This window comes from Anolis carolinensis, chromosome 1 (assembly GCF_035594765.1).
Source record: "Anolis carolinensis isolate JA03-04 chromosome 1, rAnoCar3.1.pri, whole genome shotgun sequence".
Taxonomy (NCBI): Eukaryota; Metazoa; Chordata; class Lepidosauria; order Squamata; family Dactyloidae; genus Anolis; species Anolis carolinensis.
In genome coordinates, this window is record NC_085841.1 from 114,512,385 (window position 1) to 114,527,032 (window position 14,648).

At 40.7% G+C, this 14,648-nt stretch overlaps 1 protein-coding gene across 1 annotated transcript in view; it reads left to right on the top strand.

Annotated features, from left to right (window-relative positions):
• The first annotated feature begins 4,696 nt into the window (after window positions 1-4,696).
• The window catches only part of rngtt (RNA guanylyltransferase and 5'-phosphatase), a 271,599-nt gene continuing 261,647 nt past the window's right edge, over window positions 4,697-14,648 (top strand). The window contains exon 1 of the mRNA XM_062980844.1: window positions 4,697-4,763. Within this exon, the coding sequence (XP_062836914.1) occupies window positions 4,700-4,763 (64 nt within the window). The 5' untranslated portion in view covers window positions 4,697-4,699. The remainder of the gene's footprint in view (window positions 4,764-14,648) is intronic.

Here is a 14,648-nt window from a genome sequence, read left to right on the forward strand (position 1 = left end):
CCATAGAGTCTTTCAAAAGGGGAGAGTCCTGTCCGTTTGTGTGGTGTACATCTGATTCCTAATAATGCCATGGGCAAAACCACCGTCCACGGCAATCCTGTCTCTTGGCAAAGTTTCCCAAGCTGAGCCTTTAATGTCCTATTCATTCTTTCCACTTTTCCAGAAGATTGGGGTCTATATGCACAATGTAACTTCCATTTTATGCCCAAAATTCTACATAATCCTTGCACAGCCTGTTGAATATATGCGGGGCCATTATCTGATCCAATTTCTAAGGGTATGCCAAATCTGGGAATAACATCTTTCATTAGAGCTCTTGACACCTCTACAGCCTTCTCAGTTCTTGTAGGGTAAGCTTCCACCCATCCTGTGTATGTGTCCACGAACACCAGTAAATATTTGTATCCTTTGTATGGGGGCATTTCTGTAAAGTCAGTGACTAAAGCTTCAAAGGGTACCCCACCCACATGTTGGACTCCTGGTGGCTTGAGGGGTCCTTCTCTGGGGTTATTTTTGATACATGTCCAGCATCTTCGGGCTGCTGCTGCCGTTAGGCTATGTAATCCATCGATATACAACTGTCGTCCTAGCAGATTTGCCAATGCCATTTTTCCTAAATGTGTGTTTTATAACACATTAAACATCAACATCAAATAATGAGACATTACCACCTAGTTAGACAACACAAAAATTATTTTTTAACTCAGTATATTTCTTCCTCATATTATTCCTTCCTTGATTAATGTCTTCAGGATACTTTGATTATTGCAAGCTGATTTCAATATAGTTTCACCTGCATTAACTCAGCAGCAGGGAGAAGTTCAAGTTCATACTGGTTTGATATAGAATCTACTCAGCTGACTGACAATGGTTTATTGCCTATTTGAGCAATTGCCTTTCAGCATGATCTGAAGATGCCAAAATTAGATGGCACCAGAAACATTGCGACACATTGTTATTGCCTCCAGCGCTAAAGCTTTGTGTATTCTTGTAAGTGGAGTTATGGTTCCACCTACTGTACTGAAACAGACATGTAAATATTTTAAAAGTCAGTAAGAAGAATAATTTATTCCTTTGTATTTACTGAGGGGCATAGGGCCACTATGAAAGTAGAAAAATGCATTTTTCTAAAAAAACTTTAACCTGAGTATACACTTCTTTTAGAATCTCTAGGTTCTCCAATGTGACTATGATCAACTTCTTTTGGAAGCTGGCCAAAGAATCATGCTGGAGGACCTACAAATCCCTAGAGATGTATTATTTTGAAAAATCTCTAGCCCAGAGCTTTCCAAGTTGTGTTGTAACTCATTAGTGTGTCAGCTGCAGTGTGTAGGTGTGCCGTGTGAACACAATGAGAAACCTGCAAGACTATGCATATTGTTTGAGAACACAGAAATGCTGGGACACTTTTAACAACTACCATGTCAGACTACACTGAGAAGCCATTGAAATCCACAAGCAATTGGACAATTTCAACAAAAAGGAGGAAATCATGAAAATGAACAAAATCTGGCTACCAGGATTTAAAAAAAAATCAGGACAATAAATAAAGAACAACAATCAGAAAATGGGAATTCCAGCCAGGAAACGATCAGGGCCAGCTAACATCTTTCAACAAAGGATTCTCCCCAGGCAGTAAGCAGCCAGACCTTGAAACTGAAAAGCTATTCAATGCTAATCAAGGTGACCAATTGAAACATTCACACTTGCTTCCAACAGACAAGAGTTTTTTTTCTCACATCCTGGACCTTCCACAGATATATAAACCTCACTGGTCTAGTTTCCAACAGACCTCACAACCTCTGAGGATGCCTGCCATAGATATGGGTGAAATGTCAGGAGAGAATGCTTCTGGAACATGGCCATACTGCCTGGAAAACTCACAACAACCCAGTGATTCCGGCCATGGAAGGCTTCAACATCACGTTATTTAATACTGTTTGCATATTTGTATATTTTAAGTTGCACTGAAATGCTTTTAGTTGTGAGCCGCTTTGAGTCTCCCTATGAAGAGAAAGCGGAATATAAATAAACGTAATAATAATAATAATAATAATAATAATAATAACAACAACAATAACAAGGACAAAAGGGAAAAGAAGAACAATCAGCTAGTAAAGAAAATCTAGGCAGAAAAAATAAAATGCAAAGATACAGAATAGGGAATGCCTGGCTCGACAGCAGTACATGTGAAAAAGATCTTGGAGTTCTCTCGGACAGCAAGTTAAACATGAGCCAACAATGTGATGCAGCGGCAAAAAAGCCAATGGGATTTTGGCCTGCATAAAAAGGAGTATAGTGTCTAGATCAGGGGTCCTCAAACTTTTTAAGTGGAGGACCGGTTCATGGTCCCTCAGGCTGTTGAGAGGCCGAATTATCATTTGAAAAAAAATTCTTATGCACACTGCACATGTCTTATTTGTAGTGCAAAACCCCCCCCCCAAACCCCAATTATTTATTTATTTATTTGTTTGTTTACTACATTTATAACCCACCTGCTTTCACCCCGAAGGGGACTCAAAGCAGCTTACAAGTTGTATGTACATACAATATATTATATTATTAGCATAGCACAATATTAGCATTATATATTACTGTATTCTACTATACCACTATACCATAATATGCAATTAATATTATTATATTATATTATGATTGGTATTATATTGTATTACATTATCATATTATTATCAATATGATATGTATACAGGTACACAATATATTATAATATTACCATAGCACAATATTAGTAAATGAAAGAACAATATAATATTTAAAAATAAAAAAAACTATTTTAACCAACATACGGTAACATATGGTAAACCTATCAGGATTGCAATGGGAAGTGTGGGCCTGCTTCTGGCCAATGAGATAGTCAAGTTAAGTAGGATTGTTGTTATGTGCCTTCAAGTCATTTCAGACTTTGGGGAGCCTAAGTCTAAAACTGAGGGTGGGGGCCAGGTAAATGACCTTGGAGGGCTGCATCCGGCCCCCAGGCCTTAGTTTGGGGACCCCTGGTCTAGATCCAGGGAAGTCATGGTGCCTCTCTATTCTGCCTTGGTCAGACCATACCTGGAATCACACTGTGTTCAATTCTGGGCACTGCAATTGAAGGGAGACAAGCTGGAATGTGTCCAGAGGAGGGTGACTAAAATGATCAAGGGCCTAGAGAATATTTATTATTTATTTATTTATTACAATACTTATATCCCGCCCTTCTCACCCATAGGGGACTCAGGGCGGCTCACAATAAAGCACAGTATAAAAATATTACAGGCAATTCAATCAGTTAAAAATTAAATACATTAAACATTGATAAAAAATATGCATGTAAATACACAGTTGGCACATTTTGAATCTGACAACTGGTCTTTTGGACTTCAACTCCCACAAATGAATAAGCTCTATGAGGAGTGGCTTAAAGAGCTCTGCATGTTTAGCCTGCAGAAGAGAAGGCTGAGAGGAGAGGCATGATGGCCATGTATAAATTTCTGAGGGGGAATCATAGGGAGGAGTTTCTCAAGTCGCTCTTGAAATGAAAAAAAAAATAGGGAGGAGGAAGCAAGCTTGTTTTCTGCTGCCCTGGAGACTAGGATGTGAAACAACGGCTTCAAACTTCAGGAAAGGCGATACCACCTGAAGAACTTCCTCACTGTGAAAGAGCTGTTCAGCAGTGGAACTCTCTCCCCCGGACAGTGGTGGAGGCTCCTTCTTTGGAGGCTTTTAAGCAGAGGCTGGATGGCCATCTGTCGGGGGTGCTTTGAATGCGATTTCCTGCTTTTTGGCAGGGGGTTGGACTGGATGGCCCATGAGGTCTCTTCCAACTCTAGGATTGTATGATTCTCCCAAGTATTTTTTAGACCACTCTTTTAAAAAAGAGAACTTGAAAACAAAACAATGTAGCATATGAGAAAGAAAATCGCATACATAGTGTGTGTGTGTATATATATATATATATATATATATGTGCTATGTATATATGTGCTCTCTCTCTCTCTCTCTCTCTCTATATATATATATACAGTAGAGTCTCACTTATCCCACACTCGCTTATCCAACGTTCTGGATTATCCAACGCATTTTTGTAGTCAATGTTTTCAATGCATTGTGATATTTTGGTGCTAAATTCGTAAATACAGTAATTACTACATAGCATTAATGTGTAATGAACTACTTTTTCTCTCAAATTTGTTGTATAACATGATGTTTTGGTGCTTAATTTGTAAAATCATAACCTATTTTGATGTTTAATAGGCTTTTTCTTAATCTCTCCTTAATATCCAACATATTCGCTTATCCAACGTTCTGCCGGCCCGTTTCTGTTGAACAAGTGAGACTCTACTGTATATATAAAATCTCCAGAATGATCAGCTGTTGGGGATTATTTTGGGGAGGGAAAGTTGCCCTTTTCCTTTGAACAAAGGACCAATACACCTTTAAGTGGCACCATGGCATGTCCAGGACGGAGCCGCTTTGTGCTTCTTCCTCTTGGAAGGCCCCCAACCATGGAGTGTATGAGAACCCGCCTCCCTCCCGCTGCCAGAGCGGCCGAAGCCGCCAGCCTTCCGGAAGCGGAAGCGGAACCGGTGGCGCTCGGCTGCGGTGCGTTGTGGTCCGGCGGCGTTGCTGGGCTTGAGGGCAAGCGCTGGGAAGTGCCGCTGCCGGGGAGAGGAAGCGGCGTCTTCTCCGGCCCGCCGCCATGTCCTTCAACAAGATCCCCCCGCGGTGGCTGAACTGCCCCAGGAGGGGGCAACCCGTGGCCGGTGAGCGTGCCGAAGTGACACAGCAGAGCCTTTGCATCACACCTGATGAAGTGATCTCTCCTCCACAAAAGTTCAGGCTACACCAGGCCTGGGCAAACTTGGGCTCTCCAGGTGTTTGGGACTTCAACTCCCACCATTCCCAACAGCCTCAGGACCCTTTTTTAAGTGGGTGAGGGGGAAAAGAAAGGGCCCTGAGGCAGTTGGGAATGGTGGGAGTTGAAGCCCCAAACACTTGCCCAGGCCCGGTCTAAAGAGAGAGAGAGAGAAAGAGAGAGAGAGACTTCTGCCCAGCTTATTAAGTTTCTCTCCACTTTCCATTGCTTTCAAACTGACTTTCTGATCAAACCACCAGGCACACTATTATCACCAAATGACACAAGTAGATTCTTATCAGATATGCTTGCCCAGTTAAAGGAATAGTGACCATATACAGGCAGTCCTCGGGTTACGGATAAGATAAGTTCTGTTATTTATTTGTCATGTCAGAAGCGAACCGAGGGTACAAGTAGTAATGTATTTGAAAAAACAGAGTTTAAAAAACAACTTGGCATTATACTAAATGTCCTTTGACCAGTAGCTGGCCACTTAGAGTCCCTCGTGTTGCTGTAAGAAGGTCCTCCACAGTGCATTGGCAGGGCTCAGACTACATTGTAGTAGGTGGTCTGTGGTTTGCTCTTTACACTCGCATGTCGTGGATTCCACTTTGTAGCCCCATTTCTTAAGGTTGGCTCTGCATCGCATGGTGACTGAGCGCAATCTGTTCAGCGCCTTCCAAGTCACCCAGTCTTCTGTGTGCCTAGGAGGGAGTTTCTCATCTGTTCTCAGCCACAGATTGAGGTGCCGGGTTTTAACTTGCCACTTTTGGATTCTGGCTTGCTGAGGTGTTCCTGCGAGTATCTCTGTAGATCTTAGAAAACTATTCCTTGACTTAAGGTGTTGGCGTGCTGGCTGATATCCAAAGAGGGGATGGAACGGAGATGTCAGTGCCTTGGTCCTTTCATTATTGGCTGCTACTTCCCGGCAGATGTTAGGTGGTGCAATACTGGCTAAACAGTATAGTTTCTCCAGTGGCGTGGGGCGTAGACATCCTATGATAGGGTTGTTGTATGTCTTTCGGGCTGTGTGGCCATGTTCCAGAAGCATTCTCTCCTGACGTTTCGCCCACATCTATGGCAGGCATCCTCAGAGGTTGTGAGGTATGGAGAAAACTAAGCAAAGAGGTTAATATATATCTGTGGAAAGTCTAGGGTGAGAGAGGTCAGTGTGAATGTTGTGTAGTTAATCACTTTAATTAGCATTGAAAAGCTTATCTGCTGTCTTCTTCCTGCCTCTGGGGCATCCTTTGTTTAGAGTCGTTAACTGCCCTTGGTTGATTCATGTCTGGAAATCCTCTGTTTTCAGAGTATTGCTTTTTATTTACTGTTCTGATTTTTGAGTTTTTTAATACTGGTAGCCAGATTTTGTTCATTTTCATGGTTTCTTCCTTTCTGTTGAAGTTGTCCACATGCTTGTGGATTTCAATGGCTTCTCTGTGTAGTCTGACATGATAGTTGTTAGAATGGTCCAGCATTTTTGTGTTCTCAAATAGTATTCTGTGTCCAGGCTGGTTCATCAAATGCTCTGCTATGGCTGATTTCTCTGGTTGAATTAGTCTGCAGTGCCTTTCATGTTCTTTGACTCTTGTTTGGGCGCTGCGTTTGGTGGTCCCTATGTAGACTTGTCCACAGCTGCATGGTATCCGGTAGACTCCTGCAGAAGAGAGAGGATCCCTCTTGTCCTTCGCTGACCGTAGCATTTGTTGGATTTTCTTCGTGGGTCTGTAGATAGTTTGTAGGTTGTGCTTCTTCATCAGCTTCCCTATGCGGTCAGTAGTTCCCTTGATGTATGGTAAGAACACCTTTCCTCTGGGTGGATCTTTGTCTTGACTCTCATGGCTTGTTCTTGGCCTTGCAGCTCTTCTGATGTCTGTGGTGGAGTATCCATTGGCCTGTAGAGCCCAGTTTAGGTGGTTGAGTTCACCTTGGAGGTGCAGACTGCAGACTAATTCAACCAGAGAAATCAGCCATAGCAGAGCATTTGATGAACCAGCCTGGACACAGAATACTATTTGAGAACACAAAAATGCTGGACCATTCTAACAACTATCATGTCAGACTACACAGAGAAGCCATTGAAATCCACAAGCATGTGGACAACTTCAACAGAAAGGAAGAAACCATGAAAATGAACAAAATCTGGCTACCAGTATTAAAAAACTCAAAAATCAGAACAGTAAATAAAAAGCAATACTCTGAAAACAGAGGATTTCCAGACATGAATCAACCAAGGGCAGTTAACGACTCTAAACAAAGGATGCCCCAGAGGCAGGAAGAAGACAGCAGATAAGCTTTTCAATGCTAATTAAAGTGATTAACTACACAACATTCACACTGACCTCTCTCACCCTAGACTTTCCACAGATATATATTAACCTCTTTGCTTAGTTTTCTCCATACCTCACAACCTCTGAGGATGCCTGCCATAGATGTGGGCGAAACGTCAGGAGAGAATGCTTCTGGAACATGGCCCGAAAGACATACAACAACCCTGTGATCCCGGCCATGAAAGCCTTCGACAACACATCCTATGATAATGCGGCATGTCTCATTAAGAGCCACATTTACTGTTTTAACGTGGTGAGATGTATTTTACACTGGGCATATATTCAGCAGCAGAGTAGCAAAAGATAAGGGCAGATGTCTTCACTGTGCCTGGTTGTGATCTCGAGGTTGTGCCAGTCAGTTTTCGTACGATATTGTTTCTAGTGCCCACTTGTTGCTTGATAGTCAAGCAATGCTTTTTGTAAGTCAGAGCACGGTCCAGGGTAACTCCCAAGTATTTTGGTGTGCTGCAATGCTCCAGTGGGATTCCTTTCCAGGTAATCCTCAGAGCTTGAGATGCTTGTCTGTTTTTAAGGTGAAAAGCACACTTCTGCGTTTTAGATGGATTAGGAATCAGCTGGTTTTCCCTGTAATAGGCAGTAAGAGCACCTAAAGCTGTGGTTTTCAACTTGGGGTCCCCAGATGTTTTCAGCCTACAACTCCCAGAAATCCCAGCCAGTTTACCAGCTGTTAGAATTTCTGGGAGTTGAAGGTCAAAAACATCTGGGGACCTCGGGTTGAGAACCACTGACCTAAAGCTTCAGAGAGATTCTGTTCAACCATTTCAAAGCTCCGTGCTTGGGCGGTGATGGCACAGTCATCAGCATAGATCAAATTCTCTGTCCTTTCAGGCAGTGGCTGATCATTTGTGTAAATGTTAAACATTGATGGAGCAAGCATCTGTTGAATTTGTATGTAAGTTGGAATACGTACATTTTTAAGTGTAACTCCAGTCAAATTATATATGGTAAAGGTAAAGGTTTTCCCCTGACATTAAGCCTAATCGTGTCCGACTTGGGGGTGGGTGCTCATCTCACTATCTAAGCCGAAGAGCAGGCGTTGTCTGTAGACACCTCCAAGGTCATGTGGCAGCCATGACTGCATGGAGAGCCGTTACCTTCCCGCTGGAGTGATACCTATTGATCTCACATTTGCATGTTTTTGAACTTCTAGGTTGGTAGAAGCTGGGGCTAACAGCATGAGCTCCCCCCGCTCCCAAGATTTGAACCGCCGACCTTCTGGTCAGGAAGTTCAGCAGCTCAGCAGTTTAATCCACTGCGCCATGAGGGGCTAGCTAGCTATATATATATATATATATATATACACACACACACACACACACACACACACACACACACACACACACACACACTAGCTGTGCCCGGCCACGCGTTGCTGTGGCGAAGTATGGTGGTATGGGAAATAAAATATTGAGGAATTGGTGGTAGTGAAGGTAAAGGGTGAAGGTATTCCCCTGACGTTAAGTCCAGTCATGTCTGACTCTGGGGGTTGGTGCACATCTCCATTTGTAAGCCAAAGAGCTGGCGTTGTTCATGTGGCATGACTGCATGGAGCACCGGTACCTTCCCGCCGGAGCAGTACCTATTCATTTACTCTCATTTGTATGTTTTTGAACTTTAGGGTTGGCAGAAGTTGGGCTAACAATGGGGGCTCTCTCCGCTCCCCCAATTGAAACCTGCGACCTTTCGGTCCAGAAGTTCAGCAGCTCGGCGCTTTAACACGCTGCGCCATCAGGGGATATTATTTCCTGAAGCTTGTGAATATACAATATTTCTGATTGGTTTTTTTTGTCTGTTGGAGGCAAGTATGAATGCTGCAATTAGGCAAAATGATTAGCATGTAATGGCCTTGCAGCTTTAAAGCCTGGCTGCTTCCTCCCTGAGTGAATTTTTTGTTGGGAAGTGTTAGCTGGCCCTGATTGTTTCCTGTCTGGAATTCCCTTGTTTTCAGAGTGGTGTTCTTTGTGATATTTTATGTGCTTCTACTGTCTGTGGCCCTGAGAAAACAGAGGATTTGCCAGACTTTGGTGATGGGAATACTTTGTTTGGAGGTGTTAGCTGACCCTGATTGTTTCCTGTGAGGAATTCTCCTGTTTTCAGAGTGTTGTTCTTTATTTAGTGTTCTGATTGTAGAGATTGTATTGTTCTGTTTTATTATACCACGGTAATTTTTATATATTCCGATTTTAGTGTTTTTCAATACTTGGAGCCAGATTGTATTCATTTTCACGGTTCACAGCAACATAATAATGATAACAATAATAATAATGATAGTAATAATAATGACTTTGGTAATACACACTGCTTCACTCCCCTCTCAGCTTCCTTTCTGGAAGAATCCTTTTTTGGGAGGTGTTAGCTGGCCTTCATTGTTTCCTTTGTGGAATTCCCAATTTCCCTGCTTTCAGAGTGTTGCTCTTTATTTGCTGTCTTGGTTTTAGAGATTATATTGTTCTGTATTATTCTACCACAGTAATAATTTCATATTACAGTAGAATCTCACTTATCCAACATTTACTTATCCAATGTTCTGGATTATCCAACTCAGTCTGCCTTTTAGTAGTCAATGTTTTTGTAGTCAGTGTTTTAAATTCATTGTGATATTTTGGTGGTAAATTTGTAAAGATAGTAATTACTACATAGCATTACTGCGCATGGAACTACTTTTTCTGTTAAATTTGTTGTATAAAATGATGTTTTGGTGCTTAATTTGTATAATCATTACCTAATTTGATGTTTAATTGGCTTTTCCTGAATCCTTTCTTATTATCTAACATATTCACTTATCCAACGTTCTGCCAGCCTGTTTATGTTGATTAAGTGAGACTGTACTGTATATTTATAATCTTATATTATCTGCTTAGAAATGGATTATATGAGGCCCCTTCTACACAGCTGGATAAAATGCACACTGAAGTGGATTATATGTCAGTGTGGAGTCAAGATAATGCAGTTCAGAGAAGATAATATAAGATTATAAATGGGTTATATAGCTGTGTGGAAAGGCCTTGAGTCTACACTGCCATATAATCCAGTTAAAATCTGATAATCTGTATTTTATAGGCAGTGTGGAAGAGGCCTAAGTGAGGCCTAACTCTGCCTGTCCCCTGGGCTGAGTGGGTTGCTAGGAGACCAAGTGGGCGGAGCTTAGCCTTCTAACTGGCAGCAATTGGCTAAAAACAATTATTCTTCTCCCTATAATTAGGATTTTATTTTTCTTTTCTTTTTGTTGTCGGAACCTAGCGGCAAGGATGATGGATTGTGCTGTCAAATTTCTAGGTTCTGGGGTTTGTACTTTTGTTGTTTAGTGGCGGGGGGGGGGGGACGGACGGACGGACGGACGGACGACACCATTACATACATACATATATATATATATATATATATATATATATATATATATATAAAGCTTTGGATAGCATTGGGAAAGGTTAACACCCCTGTTGTGTTTCTTTTGCTATCTTCGCCCCTGTTCAGAGAATTTCACCTAACTTTCTGTCCCTGTGATAATTGGATTTTGAAAATGTTGGCTTGTAGAAATAAGGATTGATAATGAAGCTTCAGTGGAGACACTTTTCCCATGATAATGCTTAGGAGTGGCTTTCCCTTCCTGGAGATGGATTTCTTTCTGCTGTCTCACCCCCTGTTCCTAACTATGAGTTGTTTGTAAGCGGCTGAGGGGAAAAGGAAAGGGCCTGAGGCTGTTAGGAATTGTGGGAGTTGAAATGGAGTCCAAAACACCTGGAGGGTGGGCTGAAGTTTGCCCAGGCCTAGGCTACAATACCGTTGGTTATTTATTTATTTTGTGTCAAAAGCATTGCATAATAAATAAGTTTAAAGTGATAAAGGAATCGCAAGCAGCTAAATAGTTTTAGACCAAAAGCGGGCAACAGCAACCGCATTGTCTGTAGCTTTAAACAACTCCTCATCTGTACATGAGGCAGGACATTGTGGGCAAGCATACATATGTGGAGTTGTTCGTTCTGCTCCACAGTCACACAAGGTGGAGGATTCCTCCAGATAGTGCTATCTGCCAGGTTGTCTTTTGATCTGCCCACTCCGCCTCTTCCACAGATTATCTAATTTGCACTGGATTATATGGCAGTGTAGACTTAAGGCCCTTCCACATTAACCCATTTATAATCTTATATTATCTGTTTGCACTGGATTATCTTGACTCCACACTACCATATAATCCACTTCAGTGTGCATTTTATACAGCTGTGAAGAAGGGGCCTCATATAATCCAGTTCTAAGCAGATAATATAAGATTATCAATATACAGTAGAGTCTCACTTATCCAACATAAACAGGCTGGCAGGATAAGTGAATATGTTAGATAATAAAAAGGGATTCAGGAAAAGCTGATTAAACATCAAATTAGGTAATCGTTATACAAATTAAGCACCAAAACATCATATTATACAACAAATATGACAGAAAAAGTAGTTCCATGCGCAGTAATGCTATGTAGTAATTACTGTCTTTACAAATTTACCACTAAAATATCACAATGAATTTAATACACTGACTACAAAAACATTGAGTACGAAAAGGCAGACTGCGTTGGATAATCCAGAACATTGGATAAGCGAATGTTGGATAAATGAGATTCTACTTTAATATAAAATAATTACTGGGATAGAATAATGCAGAACAATATAATCCCTAAAACCAGGACAGTAAATAAAGAGCAACACTCTGAAAGCAGGGAAATTGGGAATTCCAGAAAGGAAACAATCAGGGCCAACTAACACCTCCCAAGAAAGGATTCTTCCAGAAAGGAAGCTGAGAAGGGAGTGAAGCACTGTGTATTACCAAAGTCATTATTATTACTATCATTACTATTATTATTATTATTATTATTATTATTGTGTTGCGGTCAACTGAAAATGAATACAATCTGGCTCCAAGTATTCAAAAACACTAAAATCAGAATATATAAAAATTAATGTGGTATAATAAAACAGAACAATACAATCTCTAAAATCAGAACACTAAATAAAGAACAACACTCTGAAAACGGGAATTCCACACAGGAAACAATCAGGGTCAGCTAACACCTCTCAACAAATTATTCCCATCATCAAAGTCTGGCAAATCCTCTGTTTTCTCAGGGCCACAGACAGTAGAAGCACATAAAATATCGCAAACAACACCACTCTGAAAACAAGGGAATTCCAGACAGGAAACAATCAGGGCCAGCTAACACCTCTCAACAAAAATTCACTCAGGGAGGAAGCAGCCAGGCTATAAAGCTGCAAGGCCATTACTGGGGGACCAGAGTGAGCCCTCACTATTAGCCCCAGCTTCTGCTAAACCAGAAGTTCGAAAACATGCAAATGTGAGTGCATCAATAGGTACTGCTCCGGCAGGAAGGTAACGCCGCTCCATGCAGTCATCCCACATGACCTTGGAGGAGTCTACGGACAACGCTGGCTCTTCGGCTTAGAAATGGAGATGAGCACCAACCTCCAGAGTCAGACATGACTGGACTTAACGTCAGGGGAAAACATTTACCCTTTACCTTAACTACCACCAATTCCTCAATACTTTATTTCCCATACCACCAGACTTCGCCACAGCAATGCGTGCCCGGGCACAGCTAGTAGTTTAATATATTCATATATTTAAAAAAACATTTCATTGTGAAATGTTTTTTAAAACTTCCTGCTGTCTCACCCCTTTTTTAAGCTATGAGTTGTTTGTAAGTCAGATGTTTGTTACTTGGGGATTGCCTGTATACTTATATCTAAGTCAATCTTGTATCTAAGTTGAGGGCAGGTTTTGGGGCCAAAATAATAGATTTTGATATGACCCATGGATAAATCATTCCATAGAGAAGGGAAAGCACCAATGGTTTTTTTTTTTTTTTGGAATTCATTTTTAAAATTTTAATTTTTGAGTGATTTAATGACATACAAAACGTGAAAAGAAAACTAGAAATAATGAAGTACACATAATACAGGTATGCCACTCCTCCAAACAAGTACATTGCCATACTCTCTTGTATGTACCACTTCCCCATAATAAATTATAATACAGAAATATGTATGTATTGACTTCTATAATATATTCATCCTCTAATTCTATTGCATACTCTATCTGCCTTCCGGGAAAGCACCAATGCTACTTCAGATTTTAAGCCATCCGAGACCACTGCCGCCACCATTTCCCAATCCCATCATTCAAAAGGCCATGGCTTTTGGGTCAGTGCTTCTTTTAGGGTCTCCTGGACGGTTTTCTTGCCTTTTGCCACTCCTCAGAGAAGGGAATGGTTCCTTTTTGATAAGAGCTAAGGTATATTGGCCCATGGATACGTTGAACCAGTTTTAAGGGATTGATTTTTTTGAGTACAATTTCTAGATATGTACTTGATTATATAGGATACTTATCATTTGTAGTCAGAGACGTGAATCAGTCTGCATATACCCTGATAATTAATTTGTAAATTTAAATAAAGTTTAACCATGAAAGAATCCAGATGGTACACTGTAGAGGCTAAGTTCGGGAACTTCTTCAGTGACAGGGCAATTGCAAGTGCCTTTATTTCTCTACAAAATGATAATAATTATGGTCCTTTGGATAGTATTGGGAAGAAGAACTCTCAAAACAGAACTTTTAACAAGGTTAATTTTAACTCTGGCACTGCTTGTTTTATATATTTGGTATTTGAAGCCTGGCATCTAATTTGTTATTACTTTTCTTTCTGGAACATATGTTAACTTGGTAATTGCCAGAGTTATATACAGTTAAAATCAGCAAATTTAATACAAATTGAATAGGGAATACGGAAGTAGTGAAATGCTGAAGCCAATGTAAAGAATTGGAGGAGACCATGAGGGCCATTTCATCCAAACCATGCAGAAGTATGTACAATTAAAGTACAGTAGAGTCTCACTTATCCAACATTCGCTTATCCAACATTCTGGATTATCCAACGCAATCTGTCTTTTAGTAGTCAAATGTTTTTGTAGTCAATCTTTTCAATACATTGTGATGTTTTGGTGCTAAATTCATAAATACAGTAATTACTACATAACATTGCTGTGTATTGAACTGCTTTTTCTGACTAATTTGTTGTAAAACATGATGTTTTGGTGCTTAATTTGTAAAATCATAATGTAATTTGATGTTTAATAGGCTTTTTCTTCATCCCTTCTTATTATCCAACATATTTGCTTATTCAACGTTCTGCCGGTCCGTTTATGTTGGATAAGTGAGACTCTACTGTAGTACTAACAGTTGGCCATCCAACCTCTGTTTAAAGGCCTCCAAAGATCGAGAGTCTACAACACTCTGAGGCAATCTGTTCCAGTGTTGAACCATAGTAAAAAAAAGTCTTCCTAAAGTGTAGGTGGAATTTTTTTTTCTTGTAATTTGAATCCATTGGTTTATGTTCTAGTCTCTGGAGCAGCAAATAATAAGATGGCTCTGTCTTCTAC